At 38.8% G+C, this 14,338-nt stretch overlaps 1 protein-coding gene across 8 annotated transcripts in view; it reads right to left on the bottom strand.

The window, feature by feature from the left end:
* Positions 1-14,338, bottom strand: part of LOC121514996 (membrane-associated guanylate kinase, WW and PDZ domain-containing protein 2-like) — a 102,399-nt gene that overhangs the window by 9,154 nt on the left and 78,907 nt on the right. For all 8 annotated transcript variants that reach the window (XM_041795516.1, XM_041795518.1, XM_041795519.1 and 5 more), the window contains exons 10-13: positions 10,009-10,532; positions 8,082-8,250; positions 2,753-2,784; positions 69-261 (exon numbers count right to left, since the gene is read on the bottom strand). In XM_041795516.1, the coding sequence (XP_041651450.1) occupies positions 69-261; positions 2,753-2,784; positions 8,082-8,250; positions 10,009-10,532 (918 nt within the window). The remainder of the gene's footprint in view (positions 1-68; positions 262-2,752; positions 2,785-8,081; positions 8,251-10,008; positions 10,533-14,338) is intronic.

The raw sequence follows: 14,338 nt of genomic DNA, 5'->3' as shown, positions 1-14,338 counted from the left end.
CAGATCCCTTTGTTTGCTGTTATAATAACATAATCTTTCATCTCCAGTAATCTAAGTTTAGTACTCACGTCGGCTCTCGTAGATCGCCCTTGACTTCTCATACAGGTCATATGGGTCTGGTTTATTGAGATCAAAGCCTTCAGTGGAGTCTGGTACAGACGTGCGGTGCTGTGGTTGGTTCGGGAAGGGTGTGCCTGGTGGCAAAACTGGGCCTGACAGGTTTGCTTGGGGGCTGCCATGTGGGTCCCACTGGTCAGGCAACTACAGGGATAACACCAACAACATGTTTTACTTTAGAGATAAGCCATTATTTCTGTTACCTTTAGGTATTTTCCCTGTCTTAAGATTCCCTTTGCCTGTTTATGTGTGGCTATTTGTTGTCCTACATAGGTGGCAGCCAAAGAGAAGAGGGTATATAAAGCTTTCAGTGGAGAAAATACTTCAACCTACACCAGGGGACATCAACTATATTTGTAAAAGGGCCAGCTTATGTCTGTGCAGACACTGTGAGGACTGACACGTTAAATTAACTAAATAAAAGAAACATTTCTCTCTAAACAATTGTATTTTCATTGAAATGTACCTTATTTTAAGCCTTTAACAGTGAACCCAGTCCCTAGGCACACAGTTAAATGCCTACAGCAAGCCACAAGGGGGTAATTGAGATATTTAAGCCACATATTTCTGGGGCTGCTGTGAAGTTTTTGTGAATATGCTGCATCCTCATTGGTGAAAAACACATGCAGGAAAAAGAAATTTTGTTTTAATTCTCAGGCTGTGAAAAATGAACTTAATAACTGAAGTTTGCTATGAAGTGACAACTATATCATGTATAACCTCATACATTATGTAGGTTACATCATACATAATGCCATCTTGCTGCAAACTTTGTTACATCACAATACGGTAAGTCAGTTTATCACTGCTTATTACTTGCCTACTTCATCCTTGTAATGTAAGCCCATCATGTCATTTTTTTCAACTTAGTATTTTTGTTCTTTGACAGCAAGACATCACTGTAGCCAAAGTTTGTAGTTAAGCCCATCCAACTGAAAACCTTTGTGTTAACCTGGGCAGCATGGCTGATCTGTTTCTAACCTCTAAGATAAGTGAAGTGACCGGCTGATGATGTATTTCATAAAGCTCTGATTCATCAAGCCCTTTTGCACTTTGTGATCCACCTACATGGTACACAACAAAAACAACAGTGCTTGAAAGAAGTCAAAATCCTAACGGTTTGGAACTTTTGTTACACTCGTCCTCTAAAGTAGAGCACACCGTGATGCTTAAGTTTTATGTTACTTGTGTGTCAACTGCATTTCCCCTCATTATGATACTGCACACTGCTGTCTTGCTTTTCCTATATTTTAATATTGGATTGACTCCAGAAAAGCACCCACATTAATATTCAAAGAGATTAAAAAATGTATGGGCTAAGTTTTTGCACAAAAATGCAGTAACCTCAACTTACTTATTTTACCTTCTTTAAAAATACAGAACTGATGGAAATGATTTTTTTTTTGTTTGAACGGTCTAACTGCTGGACACATGTTTCTCCTGTTTCACAAAAAATTACTCTTATGGCATTTTCATAGTAGGCTTCATTTCAGCATCAGGTTTGCAATGATTGCTATTACTGGACTCCCATGTTACTTAAAGGGTTTAATGAATGTATGCATGACTGTGAAAAGAGTCCTGATGTAGTCAGTGCATGGAATCATTCAGCTCACTGATAATAACGAAAAACAAGAGATTTGCATGGGGAGTTTTCAAATTAGTATAAAAACATCAGACCTATTTGACTGCTAATGTTTGAACACGGTATAACCTGACAAATACTTCTAGAAGATTTTCTGTAGGCATTGTATCTAGAATTTAAATTTTGAAAAAAAAAAATGTTGTGTAAAACAGAAAAATAACAGCAGGAAGATTTAAACTGAAAGCGTAGATATTCCACACATGGCAGCCAACACTGGCAGCAGCTCATGTGTTACTACACCAAGCAGGTGGGAAGAAACAGCACAGCAGCAGCAGCTGTTGAACCCTAGAGACTACTAAGAATTTGAGAGAAAACTAAAAACTGGCACAAAAGCCTGCTAAAGGCGTGAAACAGATTACTGGCTCACAGAAAACTCTGCTGATATCCAGGAAGAATCTCTATGTACTCTGTTTTCAAGCTCCACGCAAATGAATGACAGTGACATTAATTCAACAAATCTTACACGTGCTGTGTGCAGGGAACTGAGAGAATAACACCAAAGAGTTGCTTATTTATACGATAGAATTATTATAAACCCATCTGTTTTATTAGCTTAGTAATACAGTAAATAATGCAGCTATTTGGCCAGAGGAGTATATAATGATGATGAACAAAAAAAAATCAATATTCAAAAGTTAAAGTAAAATGAGATTCATCCTCTCTGAATAAATATCATGGGTGACTGCTGATTGTACAAGTAGCAGCAGGTGCAGTTTGAGTGTGAATCTAAAGAGCTTTTCCCCAGCTGGTGAGCTGACACATCTGATGTGAACAAACCAATGAGCAGGTCAGGACATGCTGGCTCATTTCACAATGAAGCAAAAGCCAAGTTCCAGTGACAAACAGCCATCCTGCACACTTTTGTCTTACCTCTCTGCTTGAACAAACAAATCTGCTCCAGAAACACACATTTCACTCTCGGCCCCCCCTCTTACTTCCCCAGGTTAAACACAAACACCCAGGCAGAGACACGACTGGATTCATGCACTGTACCTGTTTGGAGGCCTTCCATGGAGAAATGTGACCTGAGGAGGCAGAAGAAACACAGTTAAAAGATCATCCGACTCAAAACACAGACATTTAAAACCACATAGGAGAAAATATTTCATTAAATGAGATACTGGGTACTAGCTTACAATCATCTCTTAAAACATGATAAATCTTAGTTTGCGGATTTTATGTTCCTCTGTTTTGACTTTGTTTGTGTAACTCATCCTAAACGAGTTTGGTTGTTGCATTTGTTTTCAACATAATTACATCATTAACTGCAGGCAAAAGCAGAGACCCCCTCCCCCCACCACTCATACAAACAAACACATAGGCAGGCACGCACACACACAATTCTCAGTAAGTCATGTTTTATCTGCATGTAGGAAGCAGGGAGCACTCCACATCATAACAACAGTCTCATCATCGGAGCTCCCCTGTGACTCCACTGAATCAAAGACACGCAGTACATTTATGCTGCTGAGACCCAAATACATACATTTAACATGGAAGGATAACGTGCAGCAACTTCCTCAACTGTACACATGTGGATAGAAACATATAAACACACTTATAAAAAAAAAGCATACTCCTGCAGCATCTATGATGAATCCTTGAACAGAAGGAGTGCAAGTCAAATTTTCTTTTGACTATCCTGATGTATAAAATCTTTATCTAGTTTATAAGATTTCCTGAGAAATGCCAAAGAGCACTGGCTGAATTATGTTTACAAGGTTATCTTTCATAAGAGCAAAGCAGAACAGAAAAGCGTTCTTAAAAAATATCTAAACATGCAAAAAAAAAACAAAATCATATTTCATTGGGTCTGATATAAAGAACATTTGTTTATGTTCATTTCCCTTATATTTATGTTCAGACCCCCATCATTGTTCAATTAAGGATCCATTTCTGCATGAGGCTCTCCATTTTAAAAATGTCCCTGCTATATGTCTGTGAGCTTCGAGGACGACACTAGAAGAAGAAAAAGAAAGAAAAATAAAACCCACTCTATCCATGGTTGCCATAAACATGAAGGGAGGTTTGAGGAGAGCTGTCTGTGGTGCTGAAATGATTCAGCACAGCAGCAGCAGCAGAGGGAGGGCTCTGTGGGAGTCTGGGACTAATAACCATGTTCTGCAGGGAATACAGGCCTTAAGGGAAGCTTTTAAGGAGTTCTAATAACTCATTCTCAGGAAACTTTTTGCAATGACCACTGAAGGAAACCAATACAAGCTGCAAGGCAATTATCCTCTCATGTTAAAGCAAAGCAGCATCCTCACAGATTAATTTAAGCTACATTTCAATGCAAATACAATTTATCAGCATATGCGCCAAATGTATAGCGGATGAATGCTAATGAATTACAAATGAGGGTCTGGTAGAGAGGCTCTCTCACCAGTCAGTGGTCAGCCAGTCTGGCAGGCCAGCCTCTCAGACTGGCCTGCTGAGTTTTGGATGGCCTTCAGATGAGCCTGATTGGCTTGTGTTGCTGACTCTCTTTCTGCATAGCCATGATCTGCATCCTCATTGGTGGAGCTAAATGCCTGTGCTCTGTGGTTGGCTCTGCTTCAAACGGGGATGTCAGGGGATGGAGCTGTGAACACGACCAGAACTCAGTGGAACTCTGGCTGAGTTTCCACACTACAGCAGACAGACACAAACATGCACAATCACACATGCAGCAGAAGTCTGACACCACGTCTGTGTTGCACAAAGCACCGATACTCACAGTCACACATCTCAAGTCATGTTCTGAAGCTGAATTCCACTGATGTTTTGCACACAGATCCTACTCTATTTCAGACTAAAATGCCTTAATTTTTCTGACATTTTGCACAACTGAGTCACTGTAAAGGACCTTGTCCTCTCTTTCACCCTGCACACACACTGGTTATGTGTATCAGGCAGATAGTCCCTTCAGGGTTGTTGTCTCAAAATGAAGAAGAGGAGATGCATCTTTGGTGAAAAGGACATCGTTTGGCAGTTTGGAATCACTACTGGATATTATTTGTAAGTGTAAATTTTAATACATATCAGTGTATGAGTGATGAGGCATTTCTCTGTGTTCTCATTTGCATATTGATTTTCAGCATCCTTTTAAAAAGGGGCACCACACAATAAATTACAGGGATGTGCCTTTGCAGAGGTTAGCCACCAGGTGGCAGCTGCTGGACCTGGGTAGTCAAAAGATGCTTGTCTGCTCAGCACCACTACATTTTGCCCCAGCTGCTCACGTACGCATCCGTGTATGCTGACGTCCAGCCCAATAGACACTATCTAGAATGCTGTTGAACACCTGAGACATTTATGCCAAGATAGATTAAACACTAGTTGATAGCTTTCATGTAATCAATTAAATTGAGTTTAATACACTCAACAACATGCTGAACACAATCAATTCACAAGGACCTGGCAACAGTCCCTCAATACTTTCGCTTTGTTGTCAATAACGGGCTGCAGGAGTGAAGACGAGACTGGCTAAAAACCAGCAAACCTCCCAGCAGCGCTCACATCAAATTGTCTAATGTATAATATATAATTCTTTCATTTCTTTGAATTCTTTCAAGGTCTGCAATATGTAATACTTCCTGTTACACTTCAACGAATTAAACTAGATACATTAAAGAATGTTGTTTTCTTTAATTCTTAATTAATCTAAAGGAGAAGTGCAAAAAAAGTGTAATTTTGGTTCCTCTTTATTGCTCTGTTAGTGCCTCAGAAACATTGCATGGTAACTTGCTATCAGTAATATCATAGAAACACTACAGATTTAGTGTCTTAAGATAGCTTCAGTTATGAATTGGTGCTATACAAACAAAGATTGAGTGACTAATTGATTGATTAATCAACTAAACAATGTGAACTACTGGTCTGCAATGCAACACTTCAGATAAAATCAATAAACTTTGTCAATGGCCAAAAGACAAGACTAGTTCTCTGACTTTACCTTGACCAGACTACTAAACAACACTGCAGCAGGACTAGTAATTGTTGGTTTTAGTGCGTTTTTTTTTTGTCTAATGACAAAGACCTTCATGGAAAGGTAGTGCTGGGCATTTAATTGAGTTTCAATTACAATCAGAAATGTAGCTATGATCACAATAACAAGATAATCATGATTAAATGATAACTGTGCCACATGCTCTATTATTAGGTTTTGTCATGTGGTAAATATGTAAAGGTTACTCATTTATATTCATTTATGCTTGTTTTTTCCAAAGGGTTAAGCAATTTTAAGTTCAATAAATGAAGGTGATGCAGATTTTGCACAATCTATATTCGTTTTTGATTTTCATAATCTCAATACGAACTGAAATAATTGTGATTATGTTTTTTGTAGTGTTGTCAGGATTTTTGATGCATTTTTATTAATTAATCAAAGGGGTGAAAATGCTATTAAACATATATGATATATGATACCATCCTTCAACTGGCCAAAGTAGCCTTGTAATTTCAATTGGAACGTGAAAATTCTCTGTGCTCTTATATTTTTTACAATTTTATGGTTAAAATCCATATTTCACAAATAAACACCATCCTAGATTGACTAATAAGTGGAAAGCTTGTCTTTGTCTCCACTTCTACTGTTTCAAAAGCTAGTAAAAAGTTTTTTATGCCATTAAGAAGCCTGTCCTTTCTGACTGTTTTGTCAATATTATGTTTAGATCTACCAGTAATGCAATCTTTCCTAACTTATCAATACATGTGGTTAATTGCAATTAATTAAAAGGCCTATAACTAATTAAATCATTTTCTTAATCGACTGACATCACCAGTTTGTTTTGCCATAATCACGCAGACCTATGGTAAGGTACACCTCATTATCAAGTCAAATTCTGACTGAGATCAGGGCACTGTTCAGATAATCAATGCCAAACAAATCAGTTTTTACTGTGTGATTGAATATCTTCAAAACTGGCTGACATTGCCAAAAAGTGAGAATGCCCCAGCTCATATTACTCTATACAACTTTTGACTTTCCCTGTCATTCCTCTTTGAATGCACCTGGTCAAATGCATCCTTTAGATTGAAACTGGACAGGACTGGTGAAAGTCAAACTCACAGTGATGTATGATTGTCTTTATCCCATAAACACATCTAAACTTGTGAATCCAGATCCTGCTGTTTGTATAATCAAAGCATCATCATTACAGAGAGTGTTGAGGAACCAAATATCTTCCTCACAGCAGTGGTGTTCCCAGTTTCATCCACAGAGCAACACTACATCTAACAGCAGGATGAACTCCATCACTCATTCTAACTCACTGCTTAATTTTGAAATCTTTTGATTTGTTTCATCCTTAAACACTTTGTTGTGTTAAATTCCCCCCTGGTGGTCCTCCATTCTGTTACAGAGGAAACATAGCTGACATGTTGGTGATGAAGCCTCATTTGTAAAACACTGACAACACATGGTGTGACACACTCAACACTTACTACGACATCTGCTCACACTGTTTTTGATCTTAAATATTTTTGAGTACTCTCTCAGCATGAGTCACAGCAAATGAGATACAGAAAGAAAATGATGTTACTTGTTTTAATTCTCTATTTTGAAGTGTGTTTTTCTACTGGTAAGCTCTTTCTTTGACTGTTTCCTTCTTGATGTTTTTATTTACCAAAGAAAAGACACACTTAAGTTTTCCTTTTTAAACAAATCCAAAGAAAATCTTCATTTGCAAATATTTGCTTGTAGTTGAGTTTTTTTTTTTTGGAACAACATTTGAAATAGTTATATAAGATTTTGCCCTGTGTTGCACTAGACAAAATTCTTCATAAAGCCTCAAAAGTATTTAATACCTCGAAAATAAAGTGTCCTCCCAAGACTCAAATAAATAAATAAAAAATCCCACTGTGATTTCAAAGTGTTCAAAAATAGAACAGGTCTCAAATTATCATAATCAAAATTCTTTTTGACTCCCAGCACTCACTGTCAACTCCACTTGACTCCTCTCTTGCAGAGCTGCAGCTGGGCCTGAAGATGTATGGCAACATGAGAAATGAAGCCAACTCATAATTAGCTGCTGGTACTATGGACCTTCTAGTATTTTGGACAGAAATATTTTGCAGATGTAGGTAGAACAAAATTTACTTTTCCTCCCTATGATGCTTTCATGTTACTGTCACTTCTGTTGGCATAAATGGGTCAACGACAACCACCCATCATTTAAGCGTTGAAAATCCCGCTTAAACCCTTCCAAGCAAAGGCCTGTGTCATTATCAACTACAAGCATTAACAGTAAACAGTTTACCAACAATCTTAACTATATCATATTTATTCCTTATAAATCTTCTAATCAAGCACAAATACAAGATAAAAAGGTTTCCTTCTGACCTGCTCCTGCTCTCTGTATAAGAAGTGTGGCCTCGGCTCCCACAGGACACTCTTTGAGCATCTCTACCACTCTCCCATGTCCGGCTGCAGCGACAGGCTGCTGATTCACCTCCAGGATCAGGTCTCCTTCTATCAGCCCAGACATGCCCTGCGAGCCAGGTTCTAGCACCTGTAGCGTGGCAACAAAACATCAGATATTCTGAATTGCTTTGATTTGATTTTTATTACATTTTAATTTGCACAAACTTTTATGACTTCTTAAAACCAATACACCTGAGTAAAACAGATTCGAATGTATCAGTTGGCCTCATTTACCAATACCTTTTGAAGATTTTTTTAAATGGCTCATAAGAAAGTTCCTAAGAGCATCTGCTGAATTCATGGCATGATCTTAAACAGGTGGATTGTTCTCACTTGTGCTCTTAAACTAATGAATGCTATCCCCTATTTCCCAGCTAGCAGAGCTAAGCAGCACTTTTCTGCCCATATACTGTAAAGCTTTGGGTTTGCAGGGCTGTGTGCACACAAGTCACAAAAGTTGACAAGAGAAGCAGAGAGATGTCTAATAATGATGCACTGGACATCAAGTTAAACATACTGAAGTAGTTCTAAAGTAGAACAAACAGGCTGATTTAAGGACATGATAGTAGCTTTAGTGTAGGATATAAAATGTACACTACAATCCAATACATCTGACTGTAAAACTTCTTTAGATAGCACTGCTGTCAGAAATGATGTACATTATGTTGTCATCATCAAAAAAGGCACACAAGAAAAACAAAACAAAAAGACACTCGCAATATCTCGCATTTTTCCACTTATTTTGAATTAATAGAACCGGCATTTATTCTAAAAGCTGACTTTATTAAATGATCAATCATCATTTAAACACAGATGTGTAAAGGTATGCTTTTTGGTTTAAATAAATGGTTTAATGAAAGTAGAACCTCATCCATGAGCCAAGTATATATTCATAACTAAACATTTTGTAGTTAACATCAGCTGTTAATGACTGAAATCAAAGTCAGACCTACTTGAATCATGTTTCTGTATATATCATCTAATAATATAAAAGTTCTAAATTAATAAACATTTATGTATAATTATATGAAAAATAAAAATATATGTGTCTTTTTAAATGTTCCACATTTGAGAGCTTATAAGAGCAAAATCAATCATTTCATCCTGTCATATCAGCACCTAAATATGCTTGAGATTGCTCTCTAGTTTTCTTAGATTATGCTCTCAGCTAATAAAAATCTCAGATAAGAAAACTGCAGTGAAAATCAAACTCTTCTTCCATACGTGGATTTTAAGAGCAAATTTCTTCCTAAGAATAGTTGCTGAATGAGGCCCAATGTCAGTAAGACCAGTTAACCAAGCTCAAATCATTTCACTTTTTGACATTACACTGATTGATGCAAAAATTTCAATTACAAAGATATTTTTTTAAATCCACTAGAACCATCTGCAATATTCTTACTCCCCAGGTGGTTTTAATCATTTTTAAAGAGAGATAATTCTTCAAAGCGGATCGCATAAGAAAGACAGATGCTTATTTTTCTGTTGTACAGATGTTTTACTGTACAAATACAACAGGGACTAAAGATAACATCTGTCACATTTCATCTCATGTTTCTACTCTCATTCCCTAAAGTCAGACTTCTATGTAGGGGGCCGTCATTTTAAATTCAGTAGTGTTTTTAAGGATAGTCACATAATCAGTTTTAGACAGTAAGTAGATGATACATGCATCATTGGCTAAACTCACTTTGTTCTGTCTGACTGACAACTAATATTTAACTTCACTGCTTCCTTTCAACTGGCAGAGATTTCAAACATGCAAACATGTCTGAACTCTTTCATAACTGAACCATAACTGGTCTGATGAGAAAGCACTGAGACAAACATGATTGTGATGCCTTACCTGTTTTACTCGCTGACCAGTAGGACTATCTGCAATGGTGAACCCAAAGCCCTCCGATCCTTTCACCATAGTAACTGTCAGAAGCTCTGCAGCTTGTGCTGTTGCCCCGGCAACCCCTGCATTCCCCGAGGAGGCCATAGACACGTTGTCCTCGTGAGGTGTGAGTGCTGATGCAGAACCAGGTGTGGTTGGTGGTAGAGAAGAGCCGTCTAGATGTGTGTCTCCGGGGTGTGAGGCTTGGGCAAGAGCCTGAGCGGGCAGCTGGGAGCTTAGCGACAAATACTCCAGGTAGGGGTCGTAACTGCTGCGGCCATTTACCACCAAGGGGCGGTGCTCCAGGCCAATGGGCGTCATGGAGCTGCTTGCTGTGGCACTTGGGTCTTCAGGGTCAAATGGCAGAGGATAGCCTCGACAGAGCACGAGGGTGACACTTTGTCCGATGGGCACAGACTGGAAAAGCTTGACGACGTCTGCATGTGTGGTCCCGAGCACGCAGATGTCATTTATGTAGACGATGACATCACCTGAGGAGAAAGGAGTCAAAAGCTTCAGTCACAATTATATACAGTATTTTTCACGGTACGCAGACCACATTGATCTGGTCTCAGTGGTTTGTGAGTAAACATACTGTTCAGCAAAAGTACTTGTAACTATATTTCCATGAATCTCAGAGGTATTAGAACAAGCTGCAACAGCACAGAAAGAGCACACTGCCCCATTCGTGTGTCACATAGGGATATGATATCAGTTACTGCCATTGTGGGCAATCCACATGTGAGACAGAGAGGTGAGAGAGAGGCAGGGTCAGAGTCTAGCATGTCTCTTTGAATATGACAACCATGTGGAGAAATACAGCCTCTATGGAAACTCTTACTGCTAAAATCTCAAATAAAACAAGGATAATCAAAGTCACAGCTATTTAAAGGTTTGAGTCTTGACTCATGCTTCATGCTTTATGATGTCACATTAGCTTAATAAAATGCCTACAAGTAGTCACTGTTTATTACTCTGAGTGCCAGAAGAATTGTCTTCATCAGGTCATAACTGTTCTGGCTGAAATGCACCTGTGCCATCTAATTTCATCATTATTTGTACTTTTACTGATGTGAACCGTTACGTGTCTGTCCATGACCTTTTTCCTGAAAACCAGTTATTACAACGAGGTGAAACTACTTAAAAAGGCGACACTTTATACCCTGTGATCTCTGCTGTAGTTGGAACGTGCAGAAAGTTATGGATTTAAGCTTTAAAGTCACAGCCCCATGACAAATGCAGCTGCCTCAAATCCTCTATTTCACACTTCTAGAGGCACTTTCTGTCACACATGCAGACACACACACTTCTATGAGCATGTGCACACACATAAACACATGCCACACATGTCATATGCACATTTATACACAATCCCTAAGAGCAATGCCGCACAGCTCAAATAGGCCAGCTAATCTCAGGCAGGGAGTGTCTGTGTGTCACTCTGTGACCGTGCGCATGTGTGAGTATCGATGTGTGGGTGTGTGTGTGTGTGTGTATGCATGTGTGTGAGCAGCTCCGGCAATGTCACAGAGCGGAGAGGAGCAAGTCGGAAATCAGAACAGAAGGAGAGAACAAGGATGACAGACCAGGATGGAGGGATGAAGAGGGAAGAACCTAGAGAGGTAGAGAAAGAAAAGGGATGAAAATATATTAAGGCAGAAAGCAGAGAAGAAGTGTCAGATGACATGGTTAGATAAGGCAGCATAATAAAGGGTAAACCAGGGAGACAAAGAGAGAGATGAAGATAAAACAGAAAGAGATAGATTCCAGATAAAACAGAAACTGATAGGCAGAAGAAGAGACGTTAAAGCAGAGAGCTGAGAGTAGGAAGGAGGATTCCCAGCTCTGACATGAGCTCTAAATGAACTGTTTAGACACCGACCGTGCCGGGCATGGGGCCAGCTTGCAGGTTCAAAGCAGAGCGGACAGAAAGCATCATACAGTGGTTCCTCCTCGGGGTATGTGAATATAACCCTTAATGAATTTTACTCAGATTAGCTCTTTAAGGTTAGGCCTAAATTTACATTTGTCTCTAAGAAAAAAGGTTATGATATTGCACTGAAACCACATAACCAATAAAATAGCATGTAGATTGCTCAAGTAATTTGTTCTTCATGTTCAGTGTGTCCACTCATACTACCTGTCTTTGACTTTATGATACCTCACACTTTTTGTTTTAAAATATGTTTTTCATACAAGAGGTTAGTTACCCAGTGATTTTTAAATGGTTCAACATATTCTGTTTGAGTTTTTCCTTTCCTTTCCTTGGCTAAATTTGCTTTAGGACAGTCATGTCTTTGAAGGGCAGAAGCTTGATGTTTACGTTTTAATGACTTGACTCTTTTAGACACCTAAGCACTCTCAGCCTATACTACAGTTTTTACACCGGTCAGTTAGGAGAGTGTAATATAGTGAATCTAGTAATATAACAAAGACATATTAGCAGAGCTTTTCTGTGATCATTCAAAGAAAAATTTTAAACCTGTAGAAGTAAATGTATTTCTGGTTGGTAGGGGTGTGACATGATCTCGTGCCACAAGATCTCGTGAGACTAAAACGTCACAAGATTTCTCATGGTGCTATAAATGTCTGGTGAGATTGACAGGCTGGACTATTTCATTTGCAGCTGGTCTATGAGGTAGTCCAGCTGAAGTGGAAAGCACTTTGTCCTTGCTCTGACACCTTAAAATTGTTTGTGTGGCAGTTAGAAACAGAGCACAGCTGATCCTCTCTCACCTGTCTGAATCACCTCTGACATTCTCCTCTGTGCGCATGCTTGTTCAGCCGCATGTTACTTGTGGACTAAGGAATATTAATCATCTGTGAAGTGAATCTCCTGCTCCTAAATACCTGTGCGTAGTTACAGTGAGCATAATATAGCGTTTAATTAGTGCATATATGCCCACAGAGACAGCACGCAAAGGGACAAAGTGCATTACTTCCTCAGTTTGCCTCTCTTTTCTCCTCTCCTTTTGCTGCTTTAACCTTTCCCTGATCCTCTCACTGCAACCATCACTTATCTTTCAGCTGTTGGCTGCATGTCTAAACAACCAGAAACTTATCCGAAATAACATAATGGCCTGCTATACACTGTAGGGGTAAACTTAATAGAACAAACTCTGCCAAAAAGTGCTTTGTTTGCTTCAAACAACTGAGGTATCGTAGCTAATAAACATGCCATTTGATGTCTGACACACTCACCTCTAAACGAAAAGGTGTGTGTGTCACATCACAAAGACACACATAAAATCACCCCAAAACGATTTCAGACAAAAAAAATCCCGTATAACAAGCAGATTTCTTTAGGTGGTAGGATACATTCCTGATAGAGGATGAGAAAGAGTTTAATTAAACTGATAGCGCTTGTTAAATTTCAGTCTGTTTTACTCACATTTTTAAGACAAACACCCGCACACTGTCCAACTTGCAAAGAAAAGGAGTATTCATTTGCAACGCTTTGGTACTAGACCTTCATTTTCTTTGCAAGTTGGACAGTGTGCAGGTGCTGTTAAATGCATGTTTGAGTCATGACTAGACAAGACAAACCTAACATAAGCAGTGATATAAAGTCCATGAGGATTAATAGTTAAAACTTATTTTTTAAATGGACTTGCAATCTTTGCATTTTATGCCTTTCACTTGAATTGAAGATCAGTTGTATAGTCACAAATTCTGTTATCAAAGTAGAAATAATAATACTAACAATAATGAAAAATCTCATTTCATCTTGTGTGCCAAGTGTCTCATTCCACCTCTACTGGTTGGCAAACACTTTAACTTATGTTTTCATCCCAACAACATAAACATTAAGTATTAGGGATTTTGATTGTGCAAAGGAATCTCCTGCTACCCAGCAAACAAGTGTTACTACCAGTGTGAATGTTTCTTTTAAAATGTAAGATCAGAGTTATGATTCAAAACACAAACAAATATGGGACAAAGTTGTGGCACTGGGGATCCTTTGTGTGACTTATTTTTGATAAACATGACCACTGCACCACTGCAGTGCTGCCTTAACTGGAGAATGAATCTCCTAATGGAGTAGGAGTTGTGTGGGCTGGTGTCAGTTATGTCCAATCACAACAGTCCCTCTCTATGCCATTAAAAGCAGAACATTATGGTGTACTGGAAGAGGACGGAAATAGTGCTCAGAGGAATCTGAATACTTTGTCAGGGACACACAGCGCTGCGGGCACAAATATAGGACACCCCCAATGTGTCACCAAGGGCCACTGACATTCCCCTTTAAGATTAATTGTTTTTTGTGGGGATACAGAAACCACTACCATAAAGTAAT

The sequence above is a fragment of the Cheilinus undulatus genome, linkage group 9, assembly GCF_018320785.1.
Source record: "Cheilinus undulatus linkage group 9, ASM1832078v1, whole genome shotgun sequence".
NCBI classification, from domain to species: Eukaryota; Metazoa; Chordata; class Actinopteri; order Labriformes; family Labridae; genus Cheilinus; species Cheilinus undulatus.
This window is presented reverse-complemented; position numbering and strand designations above follow the sequence as displayed.